General features: G+C 32.4%; 1 protein-coding gene across 8 annotated transcripts in view; it reads right to left on the reverse strand.

Moving 5' to 3' along the window:
• Nek1 (NIMA related kinase 1) overlaps positions 1-16,063 on the reverse strand; it is a 154,613-nt gene that overhangs the window by 87,914 nt on the left and 50,636 nt on the right. For 6 of the 8 annotated variants that reach the window (XM_076853657.1, XM_076853659.1, XM_076853654.1 and 3 more), the window contains 3 exons: positions 15,415-15,566; positions 15,203-15,334; positions 2,415-2,517 (listed from right to left, as the gene is read on the reverse strand). In XM_076853657.1, the coding sequence (XP_076709772.1) occupies positions 2,415-2,517; positions 15,203-15,334; positions 15,415-15,566 (387 nt within the window). The remainder of the gene's footprint in view (positions 1-2,414; positions 2,518-15,202; positions 15,335-15,414; positions 15,567-16,063) is intronic. The other 2 variants (XM_076853660.1, XM_076853658.1) reach the window with 1 other exon arrangement.

A 16,063-nucleotide genomic window follows, 5' to 3' on the forward strand; every position in this document is an offset into this window, starting at 1 on the left:
AAATTTCAAAAAGTAAAAAAAAAAGGGAATATTACACACAGAGGAAAGAAAAAAATGACAACAGACTTTTCCTCAGAAACAAGGTATGCCCTGTTAAATAGGTAAGTAGAGAGATATATTTAAAGTACTTACGCAAAAAAGGTTCAACCTATAAAACTAAGCCCAGAAAAAAAAAAACTTGTCAAAAACAAAGGCAGAATTTTTTTAGACATAAATCATGAAGAAAATTAAACCTAGGACAGAATAGTAGGATATAAGAGACTGTTGAAAGAAATGATTAAATCTTGATAAGTCTAAACTTATTTTAAAATATTTTAAATAAAAATCTGCAATCAAAATTTCAAATGTTATTAACCAGGAGATAGAAAGGAAAAAGGCAGGAGGAGATTCTCTTCTACTATCTAGAGGAAGGATACAAATACAGATTAATTCCAGATGTTAGGAAAACAAACTGAAGTATGTGTGTTAAAAATAGAGGGGGTAAAGGCTGAGTTGTGGCTTAGTGGTAAAGCACTCGCCTAGCACATTCAAGGCACTGGGTTCGAGCCTCAGCACTACATAAAAATAAAACAAATAGAGAGAATAACTATTGACAATTTAACTATCTTCCTAGGATATGATTTCAAAGAAAAAATTTTAGATTGAATAACTCTACTAATAAGTTTACAAAGTTACCAAATATAAACTTATTACAATAAATATGTTAATAAGTATAATCAAAATATGTTATCAACTAATTGGCCTATTTCCTACATTAGTGTAATGATTCATGGGGTGCTGAGCTGAGAGAAATAATAATTATGAAAAAAAGGAAACAATCATTGGTTGTTTTATTTTTTAAAAAGGTAAAAAGGCACTTATGCACTTCTATGAGTCAAAACTATTAACAGGTGCAACTACTGAAATGATTATTCAGAAACAATATTTTCTAGGACACATGACTTAATTTAGTTAATTTGCATAATCAAAGGCTTTAATATGATTTTGTTTCCAATTGCTTTTGAGCAAATACATGGTTAAACATACATTTACCCAAATATTTATTTCCCATTGTTCTTCTAACAATTCTTGGCCACTAAAAAGTATTTAAAACTAAGTACATATTGGGGAGAAATCCAGCAATTTAAGAACTTATTTCTCTAATACGAATATCTGAGTTATTATACCCACTTCCACTCTTTTTAAAGAATAGAAAACAAAGTAACAATATAACGCCGCTCTTCATTTAAAAGATATAGCAAAAGACAGGCTAAAATAAGAATATCAGAACTTTATACTCTGCAAATTATTTTGAATATCTTTCCTATTGTTATGCATAGACTTCTCGATTATAATTTTTATTTATACTTACATTATTCTAGAACTTTACTTTGAATATTAATATGTTCAAAATTTCAAAAAATTATCATACCATCCCAAAGGCCTGCAGCAGGCGTTGACACAATGTGATTTCTGCCCAGTGCTCTGAATGCCAAAGAAATTCAATGAAGCACGGGTAAATGGGGGGAGTAACTAGGACTCTCTAATTAGTGATGTGCATGAATGGATGAAATGGACTCCCACTGCCCCTACCTCCTATCCAGTGTAACCACGGCCAAGGGAACAGGTTTGGCAGAATCAGCGGGGGAAGACGATGCTGTAGAGCTTGTCTGGCTTGGTGGAGAGACATAAGAGGTGCAGACTAAGTGGAAGACTGCCGGTGCAGCTCTGTCCCGAGAAGGGGCCGGGCTACCCCGGCTCATTTTTTTCACTGACCCAGTGAAGGGAAGGTGGCAAGGATGGGTGGCAAACCGCAACCTGGAGGGGGGAGGGTTTCACTTCTGGTACCAAGTGCCAGGCTGTATGCTCAAGGGACAGTGCCAGGTGGGGAGTTTGACTGGGGCAGTAGGTACACCTGTCAAACCCTACTGCAGGTGTCCTCTGGAGAGCACAGGGAGGACACAAACCTCTCGTGGAGCAGAAGGAAAAAAGCTCTCTTGAACTTGATTTTCAATACAAAAAGTGGGGCCTCAGGATCCTTCTAACCTTTTTGAGTTTTAAGCAGGAGGTGTCAGAAAAATTACAAAGCGTTCATAGCCATGTGGCTTTCTGATCCTTTGATATCAGCTCTTCCTATCATTGTGAAGCAGAATTCATCAAGGGTTGGATTGTTCACCCACTACTAGGGAACATGAGCTGGGTTTAGACCGTCGTGAGACAGGTTAGTTTTACCCTACTGATGATATGGAAAAGTTATAAAGACTTAGGCCAATGAAGTCTACCCATTAAAAAAAAAAAATTGCCTTATACCTTACGAACAACTGTGAAATTGTTGGCCCACAGAAAGTCTGACAATAAACAGTATCAGCAAAAAATATATATATATACATACATACACATATAAATACATATAAAATTTAAAAAAATTATCGTACCATATGTCCTTCAGCTCGGGCTTTATTCTGCATAGCTTCCCGTTTTCGCTGTAGAAATTCTTCCACTTGCTTAGCTCTTTCTATATCTAGCTGCCCTTTTTGCCTAATTTGGACAAATCACAAAGTCAACAATTATGAACAATAAATATTTTGAATCATCCAAAATTTATACTTAAATACCTTTTTATTTCTTTGCAGAATATGAAAAGATTAATGTAAAATAAAAATTCTCTGTAATGAAGAAATCACTATATGTGTATTGGTAGCTATTACCTCAACTCACTCTTTACTATTATGAGCAGAAGTGAAAGCTATGATATCATTCCAAATCTTGACAAGATTTCTTTCTTCAGGTATTGGGGGTTCTACCCAAGCCCTGTGCATGCTAGGCAAGCACTCTACCACTGAGCTACATTCTCAGCCTTACAAGAAGGTTTCTTTTACATTCAGCTATTCTACTTACACACATATATTATTTTAGGCTGTATTACAGAACACTCTTCAAGTTTCCAAGTTTATTTTAGAAATATCAAACACAGTAAGAATTTTATTTAGTCAGTATTGAAGTCAAATGAAAGTACCATAGTAGCAATTAAAAATATAAAGAATGATAAGTTTATTTAAGTGTGAGTTTTCAAATGTTTAGCAAAAGCTATGTCTGAATTCCCTAAATATCGTAAGTATTATGAAGCAAAATGGATAGATTAGGGAAAAAATTAATAGCATATGTATTTGTTTCAATCTTCTCTAGTTTATTTCTACATTTGTCTTCCTTAATTATGAGAACACAAACATGTTAAACTTAAAAATATCAATGACAAACATTTATTAAATACCTACTACATGATACCAGTTATTAAGTGAAGTATGGAAAACACAAAAATAAGTAAGACACAGCCCCAGTAATCTTAGAACTCACAGCACAGTATCAACTGTGATTAATTTTGGAGATGAGGAAGAAAGGTGAGTAAATTACTGGCTGTGCTTCTATTTGGATTCTGAAGTACAGCACATAAACTTCCTGCAGTCTCTTTTTGAGACTATAAGGCATACATGAAATCATGCTTTTTCTGAAATATTTAAACACTTGTCATTTTCATGCATCAAGTAATAATTTCTTTACCACTGTTTTCATTTCTAAATGAAACATAAAATTATTTTAAATATAATAATGAGCTGTAAAAACTTAAAATCTACTAACAGCTATAAATGATACTGGTCTAAGGTTCATTTACTTAATGTGATACTTAAGAGATTCTCATGAAATTTATATCATAGGAATTTTCTAGGATAAATTTCTATAGCCAGTTTTAAGATCCTATTACAACTCTCAGGTGTTTCTATATAGTTAATCTAATTCCACATCAATAAAACCAGAAATGCATTTCTCCAACTCCATCACAACTCAAGTAAGTTGAGAATAATAAGTATTTGTTCATGCCTCTGAAATGTACATGTGCTATCCTCTAGCAGTCATATTATACACTGTATACTCTGAGATTAATAAGGCATATCTGGGCTGAATATAACATATCTCTGCATATATCCAGGCAAAGCTGTATTCTGCTTTGCCACAGTCCCATTTATATAAGCCTGAGCCTGAAGAGTGCAGATAAAGTACTAGGTGTCTTGTTCAGACATGTCATCTGAAGTTGTATGATTTCCAGTAAGCCTCTTTTTGGTGGTCCTGGTAGCTTAGACCACCACAAGCAATTAGACAAAATAGCTGATATCTCTGCTATGTATCCTAACTGCAATGACTTCCTTCTTTAACCTTTAAAGTAGAAAAAAAATATTTGATTTCTCATTCTAAGACATTGTCTATGTACAGCTTTTGTCAGTCTAAAACTCTAATTGGCATATGTTAATATAGCAATTGCACAAAATTATTTTACCAAGAACCTGGTCATCCATGTAATGGCTTTGATTTGCAGGTTTTCACATCATTTATTTATATATGGTACTACCTGCTTTATGTATTTATACAATTTGTGTGGTTTCACTGAACAGTGATTTCCTTAAGCTAGATCAAATTAGTAAGTTTATATTACTGGCTGCTTTCAAATACAAATTTAACATATGTAATGATTCTTTTAATACTATTTCTTTTTAACTTTCATTTATTTAACAAATATTTATTAAGTGTCAACTATCTGCCATATTTTATTAATCTTTGAAGATACAAAGACGAATAAAACAGAGTTCTGGGAAGCACGGTTGGTTCAACAAATGAAAATCAACCAGGGTTCAACCAATTCTGTGACTACTTATGTTTAAAAACTTATAAATAAAGTGTACTTTTCATATGTATTACTGATTACCACTTTATAAACACCAAAAAGAACTCACAACTCATATTCTTGTAAATTCTCACTATTCTCTAAAGTAGTAAAACTGCTAATTGTGGACATAAATTATGATATGTGCTAGGCTCATGAAGATAAAGAGTCAATTTACTTAGTAATAGTCATTTTCTTCATTAAAAACTATTAAGAATTCATATACAAATGCTCTTTTACAAAAATTAGACTATATTCAAAATTATAGCTTTTAATAGCAGCAAAACATTGATCTGAATTAATAAAAGAATGAGAATATAAACGTTATATAAAACAAGTATACAGTAAGAAATTGGGAATTTGGATAGTAAAATACAAAGACATTAAAATGGGCCATAAATGTTATAAACAGGAAAAGGAACATAAAACAATGAAGCAACTGAAGTATGGTATTATTCTGCTGAGAAATATATTCTAAGACAAACTTTTTTTTTTCTTCTTCCTTTTCTCATTGTAAATTCATGAAGTACCAAGATCTGGGTGAAAACGTCATACCTCATATTCATGGTTCAAATTTTTACTGATAAAGGAAATGTAAAACTTTTAAAGGATAATTATAAGTGAACAATTTAAGAGGTGAAAAACAACATAAAAATAGGTAGCAGTCTAGGTAACAGATAATCTGAGAGGAAAAAGCAGTAACTATAGTTATAATAGAAAAACTGGGTGGTATTGGGTTAATAGTAAAGACAAAATGATGCAGAGGATTTATTTATTAAGCCTCCTCTTCTCTGTAAGGGACATAAATTGTCTATCAGATGGAATGTAACAGTCAGTTTTACTCAAATGAAAAAAATTTCAAGACAAGAAACAATTTCAATTCCAAGACAAGAAGACTTGGAAAAGTAAAAGTGCTATAAAAAACAAATGTTAAGAGGCCCTACTACTATAAAGTAGTCTTACATGGTTTGAGGTTTTAACATTAAAAAGTTAATAAAAAGATCATTAAGGCATGGATAAAAATAGAGTTGCACTAGATAGAGTTACTGATAAGAAAGGAAGAAGAAAATAAATAACATAAAAGAAGAAATAAATAAATATGGGGGATCCAAAATTGTGAGGAAAGAAAATTCAAAGAGTCCTAATGACTGTAGATTTGTTTGCCAATTAAGCTTGAATCAAGGAAAAGAACTGACTAGGAATGACAATGTCATAAGTATTACAGGAACCAATTATGACAGTGTGGAGAAATGGCCACAAAAAGAATAAGAGTTGTTGGATATTGTGTCATGCACCTGTCATCACAGCTATTTGGAAGGCTGAGAAAGGAGGATTGCTTGTACTCAAGAGTTTAAAGCCAGCAGGGGCAACCTCACAAGATTGAAAAAAAAAAAAAAAGACCAAAGAGTTAACACTCAGATTGGAGAAACCTTAGGTATTTACTTGTTGAACTTTCCATTGAAAAAAGTGTTCTCATATTACCATCTAAATGTCCTGTCACTTAAATCTCTGGTTCATATTCCCAGTTCGAAGACATTAAATTCCACACAGGTCCTGAACAGCCTTCATAATGGACTAAAATCTATTTCTCTCCTTGTTTAGTCATAATTATTCTATCTTGCAGAAATATAAAGAAGTCTAATTCCTCTTCTATGCGACCGGCACCCAGTTTTTCCATTTGTGGAATAAATAGATGACAAAAAGGACAGTTGTTTATAGTATGAAGGCTGAAACAAGAAGGCTGAGTACATTTTGTTAGTTAAACCTTAATTGGGTACATGAGAATTGGGCCACTCAAAGTTCTTGAAGTTCTGCCTTGGGCCATAAATGATCATGAAAGCTCTGCAAGCACTGATTTTAGGGTTACAAAGAAATTCTAACAAGTAAGCATATTCACAAACATGGAATCCATGAATCATCAGCATTGACTATATATATATAAATTTTTACTAGAACAGGTCCTGCCATGGGAGCCTGATTAAAAAGCTGCTGCTTTTTACTATTATCATCATTCCCATCATCACTATTCAAATAGGTATACAGTTTGTCATTATCCTACTATGTAACAAGTTCAGATTGCAGAGAAAACTTCATTTTCTGTACTACTTTGCATTTAAATTTGATACTTTCAAATACTTCTTTAGTTTCTAAGAAGTTACTGGTACTGGTCAGAGGGCAGCAAAATGGGCACTATCATAAATGATTAGATGGCATATGGCACATATAATAACATTTCTTTCTAGAATCTTCAAGAACATAATTGACCTAATCCTTTAATCCAATGACTATACTTTTAAGATTCTATTACATAGAAGTAATGAAAATTGAAGAATTAAATGTGACAGAAAAATAATTTAAAAAGTTAAATATCTTCAACTTGTTGTACTAGGGAATTTGTTAGAAAATTTACAGTACATTAAGAAATTGAGATTTTACACGACATTAATACTTGAAAACAATTTTTAACAAGAGAAATAAATATGGTAACATGAATGCTAAATTTAAAAAGATACAAAATAACATGTGATTTGATTTCCACTATAGGGGAGAAATATGTAAAAAGAATGCATGTAAACTAGACTCAAGTCCTCCAATGGTTTTCTCTGTAGAGATCAGGAATGATGCTTCTGCTTGTTTTCTAATATCTTCCCTACACATTCCAGTATTTCTAGAATTATCCTAATCACTTTGGCAAACACATAAACAAGACAAAAAGTCACTTATGTCTTTCCTTTGAGTTTTCTTTTTCCTTAGGCAAAGGGAGAGAAAAAAGTACAGGTTGAGTAGTCCTTTTCTGAAATGTCGGGTAAGAGAAATGTTTTAGATTTTGTATCTTTTCAAATTTTGGAATATTTGCATATACATTATATGAGATGTCTGGGAATAAGATCCATGTCTAAACTCAAATGCATTTGTTTCATATATCCTTTATACACAGTCTGAAGATAACTGCATACAATATTTTTAGTGTGCCTATGACTTGTCACATGATGTCAGGTTTGGAGTTTTACACTTGTAGCATCATGTCAGCACTTTAAAAGTTTCAGATTTGGGGGCATTTCAGATTTTGGATTTTCAGATTAGGTAGGCTCAATATAAATGAATATTTGGTTAAGAATTGTAAGAATGATGAGAAAGTAGTCAGCTGCTGACATTTTAAAAACAGAAATATATGAACATTCTTGAAAACAATATTAAAAGGAAATTTAAGGATGAGAGGATGAAAAATAAAATAAAATGCCTCTGAATAAAACAAAATACTGGGCTGAGGCTACAGCTCAGCAGCAGAACACTTGCCTAGCATGTGTGAGGCACAGGGCTCGATCCTTAGCACCAAAAAGTAAACAAACAAAATAAAGGCATTCTGTCCACCTGTAACTACAAAAAATAAAAACAAAAACAAAAACAAAAACCCCAAAATACTAAGGGACAAGACAATAACTTAAGCTTGGAGTACTGAAAATTACTAATCCACGATAGTCAAAAAGGATTACACTGTATATGTAAGTATGAGACAATAAATATTAGGAAGTATGAGATTAAAAGAATATCATATGCATAGTAGTTAAATCATTTTCTTATCAATTATTGTAAAGTATGAGCAATAAGAACATTTTATAGCAAGAAAATAAGTAGTTTGAAGGATTTCCTACTTTTTCATTTACAAGTTTTCAGGAAGAAGCAAATCTTTTTGATACGTTTCAGATTGTTAATGTACAAAATTATTTTTTCCTAACTTAACCTGCTGGAATATATATTGATAAGAGAAATGATAAAAATGGTCTGGTACAAAGCAGGCCTTTACCAAAAAAAAAAAAAAAAAAAAAAAGGAAGAAAAAAAATGATAAAAGAAAAAAGTCTGACTTCTTTCTCAATATTAAAAGGTTAAAAAAAAAAGACTGTTACAGCCACCCAAATAAAACAAAATGGTTTTGCTGGCAAAGATAAAAGTTTTGTTGATATCTGATCACTATTAATATATGGATTAAAAAACCATCTTCCATCTTAGATGATGACAGTGGTAATGGTGAGAGTGATGAAGGATGCCAGACAAACCGTTTGGTAATGCTATCTGAAAAAGGGCCAGGGAAGGGATGCAGAACTCATAGTTTCAAAGCCTCTTCCAACAGGTTTATTTCTATTATATACTTTGTCCCTGGCTCTCCTGTTTTCTCTTTGCTTCCTGGCTGTCATAAACTGAGAAGCTCTGCTCCACCGTGCCCTTCTGCTATGATGGAGATGCTGACCATGAACTGAACCTCTGAAACCATAAGCCCAAAATAAACTTTCCTCCTCTATGTATTCTTGTCAGGTATTTTGGTCACAGTATTGAGCTGACCAACACAGAGGAATATTGCATGATTTTTCAAGAAGATATAACAACTTTTAATGTATATATACTTAACAACAAAGCATCAAAATATGTGAGGCAAAAAATGATAAAAGTGAAGGAGAAAAAGATGAATTCACTCTTAGAGACATTATTACCCCTCTGTAGAATGGACAGATCTAGCAAGCAGAAAAATTAGTAAGGTATAATTGAACTCAATGTACATTTATAGAGTACTTCAACAATAGAATACACATTCTTCTCAAGGCCATATGAACAAGCCCAAGAGACCCCATTCTGGCCATAAAACAAAGCTTAACAAATTTAAAAGAATAGATTTTTACACACCTGCTCTTAGACTTAATGGAATTACTAGATATCAATATTGGAAACAGGAAAATCCAAAATATGTGGAGATTAAACAACACACTTCTGAACAACACTGGGATCGAAGAAGAAATCCCAAAAGAAAAAAAAATTTTTTAATTGTAGGTGGACACAATACCTTTATTTTATTTATTTATTTTTTATGTGGTGTTGAGGATTGAACCTAGTACCTCACACGTGCTAGGTGAGTACTCTACTACTGAGCTGTAACCCCAGCCCCAAGAAATTTTTAAATAATTTGAATTATTTAATTAAAATTTTATGAAAATAAAAACATAACTAATTAAAATTTGTGGGATTCAACAAAAGCAGGACTTATTGGGAAATTTTTAGTACTCAGTGCATATTATTAAAAAAGAAGAAAGATTTATATCCTCTTCTGAGAAGTGTCTGTTCAGGTCTTTGGCCCATTTGTTGATTGGGTTATTTGTTTTTTTATTGTTTTGAGTTCTTTGTATACCTAGAGATTAGAGCTCTATCTGATGTGTGAGGGGTAAAAATTTGTTCCCAGGATGTAGGCTCCCTATTCACCTCACATATTATTTCTCTTGCTGAGAAAAAACAGAGCAGATTATGCTAAGTGAAGTTAGTCAATCCCTAAAAAACAAATGCCAAATGTCTTCTCTAATATAAGGGGGGTGACTCAAAATGGAGTAGGGAAGAAGAGCATGAGAAGAAGGTTACCACTAAATAGGGAAGAGAGGTGGGAGGGAAAGGGAAGAAGAAGGACAACTGCACGGAAGATGGAAGGAGACCCTCATCATTATACAGAATACATATGACGATGTAAGGGGGAAAAAAAAAAAAGAAGTGTGTCACATTAGATTGGGTAGAGAGAAGTGATGGGAGAGGAGAAGCGGGGAAGGAAGGACAGCAGAATAAAATAGACTTTATTATTGCTGTATATATATATGTGACTGTATGATCAATGTGATTCTGCAACCTGTACACTCGGAAAAATGAGAAATTATACCCCATCTGATTCAAATGTATGGTATGTCAAGATCATTGTACTATCATGTGTAACTAATTAAAAAAAATAATCTAGCTAGGTTAAAAAAAAAAAAGAAAAATTTAAAATCAATTTTCTTACCTTCCACTTCAGAAAATCAGAAAGAAAAGAGCAAATTATATCCAGAGTAAGTACAGAAAAAGAAATAATAAAAATTAGAACAAATCAATAAAATTGGAAACAGGAAGTCAACAGAAAAAAAAAAATCAATAAAACCAAAAGTTAGTTATTTTAAAAATCAATCAAATAAATAAATCTCTAGTAGGGCTAAGAATAAAAAAAGGACATAAATTATTAATATCTAAATGAAAAAGTGACATCATTACAGTTTCATACACACTAAAAGAATAATAAATATTATGAACTATGAATTTAATTAATGTAGATGAAACAGACCAGTTCCATGAAGAACGAATTTGCAAAAAACAACCTTCTCAGTAAGAAACAGACAACCTAAATAGGCCCATATCCATTAAAGAAACTGATTCAATTATTAATAATTTTCTAAAATATACCAGTCCAAATGGTACAATGCTAAATTTTATCAAATTTTTAAGAAATTATACCAATATTTCGTAACTCTTTCAGAGGACAAAAGTAGATGAAATACTTCCTAACTCATTCTATGAGGTATTAGTCTACTACCAAAACTTTTGAAGACATAAGAAGAAAATTACATGCCAATATCTTTTATGAATATAAGTATGAAAATCCTCCATAAAACATTAACAAGTCAAATACAACAAGTATAACATATAGCAGCACCAAGACCAAGTGAAACTTATAATAGTTCAATACATAAAATCCATCATATTGACAAACTAAAGAAAAGTCATATGAGCATATCAATAGATGCAAAAAATTTTACAAAATCCCATACCCACCTTAACAAAAAAAAAAAATGCAATTTTTTTTCTACAACTTCATAAAAAATCAAAATATAACATCATACTTAATGGTGAAAAACATGAAGCGTTCCTGTTAAGGTCAGGAATAAGACAAAGATGAGAGATTGGAAAGGAAGAAATAAAACTGGCTTTGTTATTATTTTAAAATAAAATAAAACTGGTTTTGTTTACAGATGACATAACTGTGGAAAATCCAAAAGAACTGACAAAAAATGCCCCCTGAAATGAATAACTAATTGTAGCAAGGTTCCAGGATACAACATTAATATGCAAAAATTAACTGTTTTCCTACAAATTAGCAATGAACAAGTGGAATCTGAAATTAAAAACATATTGCCATTTACACTAGCACCCCCAAAAATTAATATGTATTTTATAAGTCTGAAAAAAATACATAGAGGAAAATGAGGAAAACTGAAACAGTCTAATGAATTCAAAAAATTAAATAGAGAGATAATACAGGTACAACAGAAGAACAGAAAGACTCAATATTGTCAAAATGTAAATTCTTCCCAAATTGATCCATAGATTCAACACAACCTAAATAAAAAACACAGCAAGTTATTTTGTAGATATTGACAAACTAATCTAAAGTTTATATATAGAGAAAAAACTAGAATAGCCAAATCAATATTGAAAGAGGAAAAAAAGTTGAAGGATTAAAACTATCTGACTTTAAGACTTATTATAAAGCTACTTGTTATGATTTGGATATGAGGTGCCCCCCAAAAGCTCCTGTGTCAATCCAGGAATATTCAGAGGTGAAATGATTAGACTATGAGAACTGTAACCTTATCAGTCCATCCTAGTTTGGATGGAATAACTGGGTGGTAACTGTAGGCAGGTATAGCATAGCTGGAGGAGGTAGGTCCTAAAGGCATGACCTGGAAGGATTTTTTTTCGCTACAGGCTCCTTCCTACTTCCCCTGTCAAGAAGAATGGAGTCAGCTGACCATGGACTGAACTTCTGAAACAAAGAGCCAAAATAAACTTTTTTTCCCCCAAGTTGTTCTCATTGACTATTTTGACCACAGCAAGGAAAAGTGGACTAACACACTACTATAATCAATACAGAGTGGTATTGGTGAAAAATTAACAACAATATATCAGGGGACCGAAAAGAGAACTCAAATAATTCCATATAAACAGAGTCAACTGATCTTTGACAAGGGAGCACAGTCAATTCAAGGGAGCATAAATAGTCTCTTCAAAAAATGCTATGGACCAAATAAAATGTCCACATGCAAAAAAAAAAAAAAAAGAATCTAGACACAGGCCTTAGATCTTTCAAAAATTAATTCAAGGGGCTGGGATTGTGGCTCAGTGGCAGAGCGCTTGCCTCGCACATATGAGGTAGTAGGTTCGATCCTCAGCACCACATAAAAATAAATAAATAAATGAATAAGTGAATAAATAAATAAATAAGTAAATAAAGGTACTGTGTAAAAAAATTTCAAAATTAATTATAGACTTAAATGTAAAAGACAGAAGTATAAAAATTCCTAGAAGATAACACAGGCGAAAACCTAGATGAACTTGGCTATGGTGGTAACTTCTTAGATACAAGGCCAAAGGCATCACCCTCAAAAAATGGTAAGAGGAATTTCATTAAAATTACAAATGTCTGCTCTGTGAAAGATAATATCAAGGAATAAGAACACAAGCCACAGACTGAAAGAAAATATCTGCAAGAGACATTATCTGAGGTGGGGATGTATCTCAGTGATAGAGTGCTTGCCTAGTATGACCAAGGCCCTGAGTTGGATCCCCAGCACTGCATAAGGAGGAGAAAGAGATCTGATAAAGAACTGTTATCCAAAACTCGCAAAGAACTCTTAAAACTCAACAAGAAAATCAACAACCCAATTAAAAAATGGACAAAAGACCTTAACAGGAAACAAACTAAAAAAGATATACGGGAAGCAAGAAATATGTGAAAAGATGTTCAACATCATATGTCATTTGGGAATTATAATTAAACAACACTGATAGCAAAACACACCAATTAAAATGGCCAAAATCCAAAACAGGGACAACACTGTTCATTGTTGGTGTGAAAGCAAAATGGGACAGCTACTTTAGAAGACACTTTGGTTGTTTCTTATAAAACTAAAGGTACAGGGGCTGGGATTGTGGCTCAGCGGTAGAGCGCTCGCCTAGCGCGGGCGGGACCCGGGTTCGATCTTCAGCACCACATAAAAATAAAGGCATTGTGTTGTGTCCATCCACACCTAAAAAATAAATATTAAAAAAAACTAAATGTACTCTTAACATAGAATCTAACAATCTGATCTTTCATGATTTGAGAACTTATGTCCACACAAAAACGTGCATACAGATATTTGTAACAGATTTATTCATAATTGTAATAACTTGTAAGCAATGAAGATATTCTTCAGCAGGATAATGAATAAACTATTCATCCATACAATGTAGTATCGTTCAGTGCTAGTAAGAAACGAACTATGTATCGTCATGAAAAGATATGGAGGTACCTTAAATGAGTATTACTAAATGAGAGCAGCCAATCTGAAAAAGTTGCATACTGTATGATTCCAACTAAATAACATTCTAGAAAAAGAAAGATTATAGGGACAGCAAAATAATTACAAGATTGCCAGAGGTTAGAAGGGAGGGAGGGAGGTAAAAATAGGTAGAGCACAAAGGATTTTGAGCATAGTGACATTTTTAAATATAATACCACAAGGGTGAACACATGGAATTATACTTTTGTCAAAACCTACAGTTCAACACAAGAGTGAGTCCTAACAGAAACACTGAACTTTGGTGGTAATGGGTCAATGTGAGCTTACTGATGGTAAGAAATGTTGTTCACTCTGGCTAGGATGCTGACAGGGAAGTTGTGCATATGTAGAGAAGGTGTGGACGGGAACTCAATTTGCTGAAAACCTAAAAGTGCTTTAAAAATAAAGTTTACTAATTAAGAATGTATATGTAATAGAAAGATCAACCCTACAGGAAGATAAAAACCTCACAAAAAATTTGCTTCACCATTCAGCAAAAATAAGCACATTTGTGAGTCTGTAGCCTTCCTTTGTAATGCAAAAAATCTTTTAATCAGTTTCACAATTTAGGTTTCTGTATATAATATGTAATGTATTCATAATGTAATTTTACACTTTTTCATTTAGTTTTTAAATGTGCTCAAGTACACTTTATAATAAGAGGACCATAAAGATTTTTATAGCACCATAAGAAACAAGGAAAAGATGATGTAATTAAAATTTCACAAAACATTACCTGTTCTTTCACAACTCATCACAATGCTTTTAAATGAAATGGGACTACCTTAGAAATCACACATGCAAGTATACTTAACAAAAAAAAAAACTGTGTGGATTACAGCTATGTTAGTTAGCATTATTTAATTAACTCAATAGAAGGATAACAAAAATCTGGTGAAAAGGATCACATATCAGAGATGGATGAAGAAGAATATGCTAAGATAACAAAGAGAAAGCTAACTTCTCCATGATGTGCAAAAGACAAAAAAAAATGAGTTTTGCATAAAATGTGATTACATTTAAATTTATATTCTGATTTACTTAAACCAAGTGGATGAAATTATTATAACCATATGTTGGCTGAAAGTTATAACATGTTCCTTTAATAGTATGTGCAGTATAAACATATAAATAAGCCATAAAAATCAGGCTGATTTGAAGAGCTAAATGTTTGTCATAATATAATCATGGACCAATTTTATACCTAAGAAAATTACTGCATCCAGGAAGCAAAAATTATTCCATGTAAACAATGGAGAACACATCTACAAGTGAGAGTACTAAGTTATATGTGACAAAAGACAAAATTACACACAAGGATGAATTCATGGATCACCACAGTCCAACCTGTTTGCATTGGCTTGTTTAGACACGGCCTTCAATCTTTTCAAAGTTTTTCTAATAGCATCAGCATCAGGGAAATGGTGATGACCTGCAGCCCCTTTAGGAAATCCTGGACGAACTCCAGGTGGAATTCCTCTGTAGATAGATATGCACAGTGACTTTCATTGCTTTCTCTGAAGTAAAGCATAAGAAATTTCTGCCGAACATAGTCATACCTTTCTGGACGACTACGTATTTCTCCTTTCCATTTCACTTCATTATCTTCTGCTCTTTGTTGCTGCATTTGATCAAAAATGGCATGGTAATGTTCATACTGTCCTCGAGAAGATGATGGAGCTACAGCCCCTCCACTGCCAAAAAAGGAAGCCTAGGGATTAAACAAAGAGCTCTTACAATTTATCTTACAAGGCCCAAAAGGCCTATACCATCCTCAAAATAAAAACTAAATTTCAAGGCTTAACTTTAAAAAAGCAATTACCTAAAATTTGAGCAAATTAATTAACATGACCAAAAAGCAAGATGTTTTCTTATTATGCTATAATAATTAACAATAGAAAAGTAGAATTTTCTGCTGGTGTGACTCTGCACCATTTACAGCCAGAGAAAGAAGAAGTTGTGCTCTATTTGTGTATAATGTGTCAAAATGCATTCCACTGACATGTATAACTAATTAGAACAAATTTTTAAAATTTAAAAAAAGAAAAGTAGAATTTTTGTTAACAATGAAGCATAAATTAATGTGACAAACAAAAACATTAAAGTGTTACTACATTCTTTTAAATGTGAAAAAATTTGGTCTTAGCAAGTTTTGAAACAAATATAGAATATATACTTCATGTAATTCTGTTCTATTAAGTTTAAATA

This window comes from Callospermophilus lateralis, chromosome 4, assembly GCF_048772815.1.
Source record: "Callospermophilus lateralis isolate mCalLat2 chromosome 4, mCalLat2.hap1, whole genome shotgun sequence".
Taxonomy (NCBI): Eukaryota; Metazoa; Chordata; class Mammalia; order Rodentia; family Sciuridae; genus Callospermophilus; species Callospermophilus lateralis.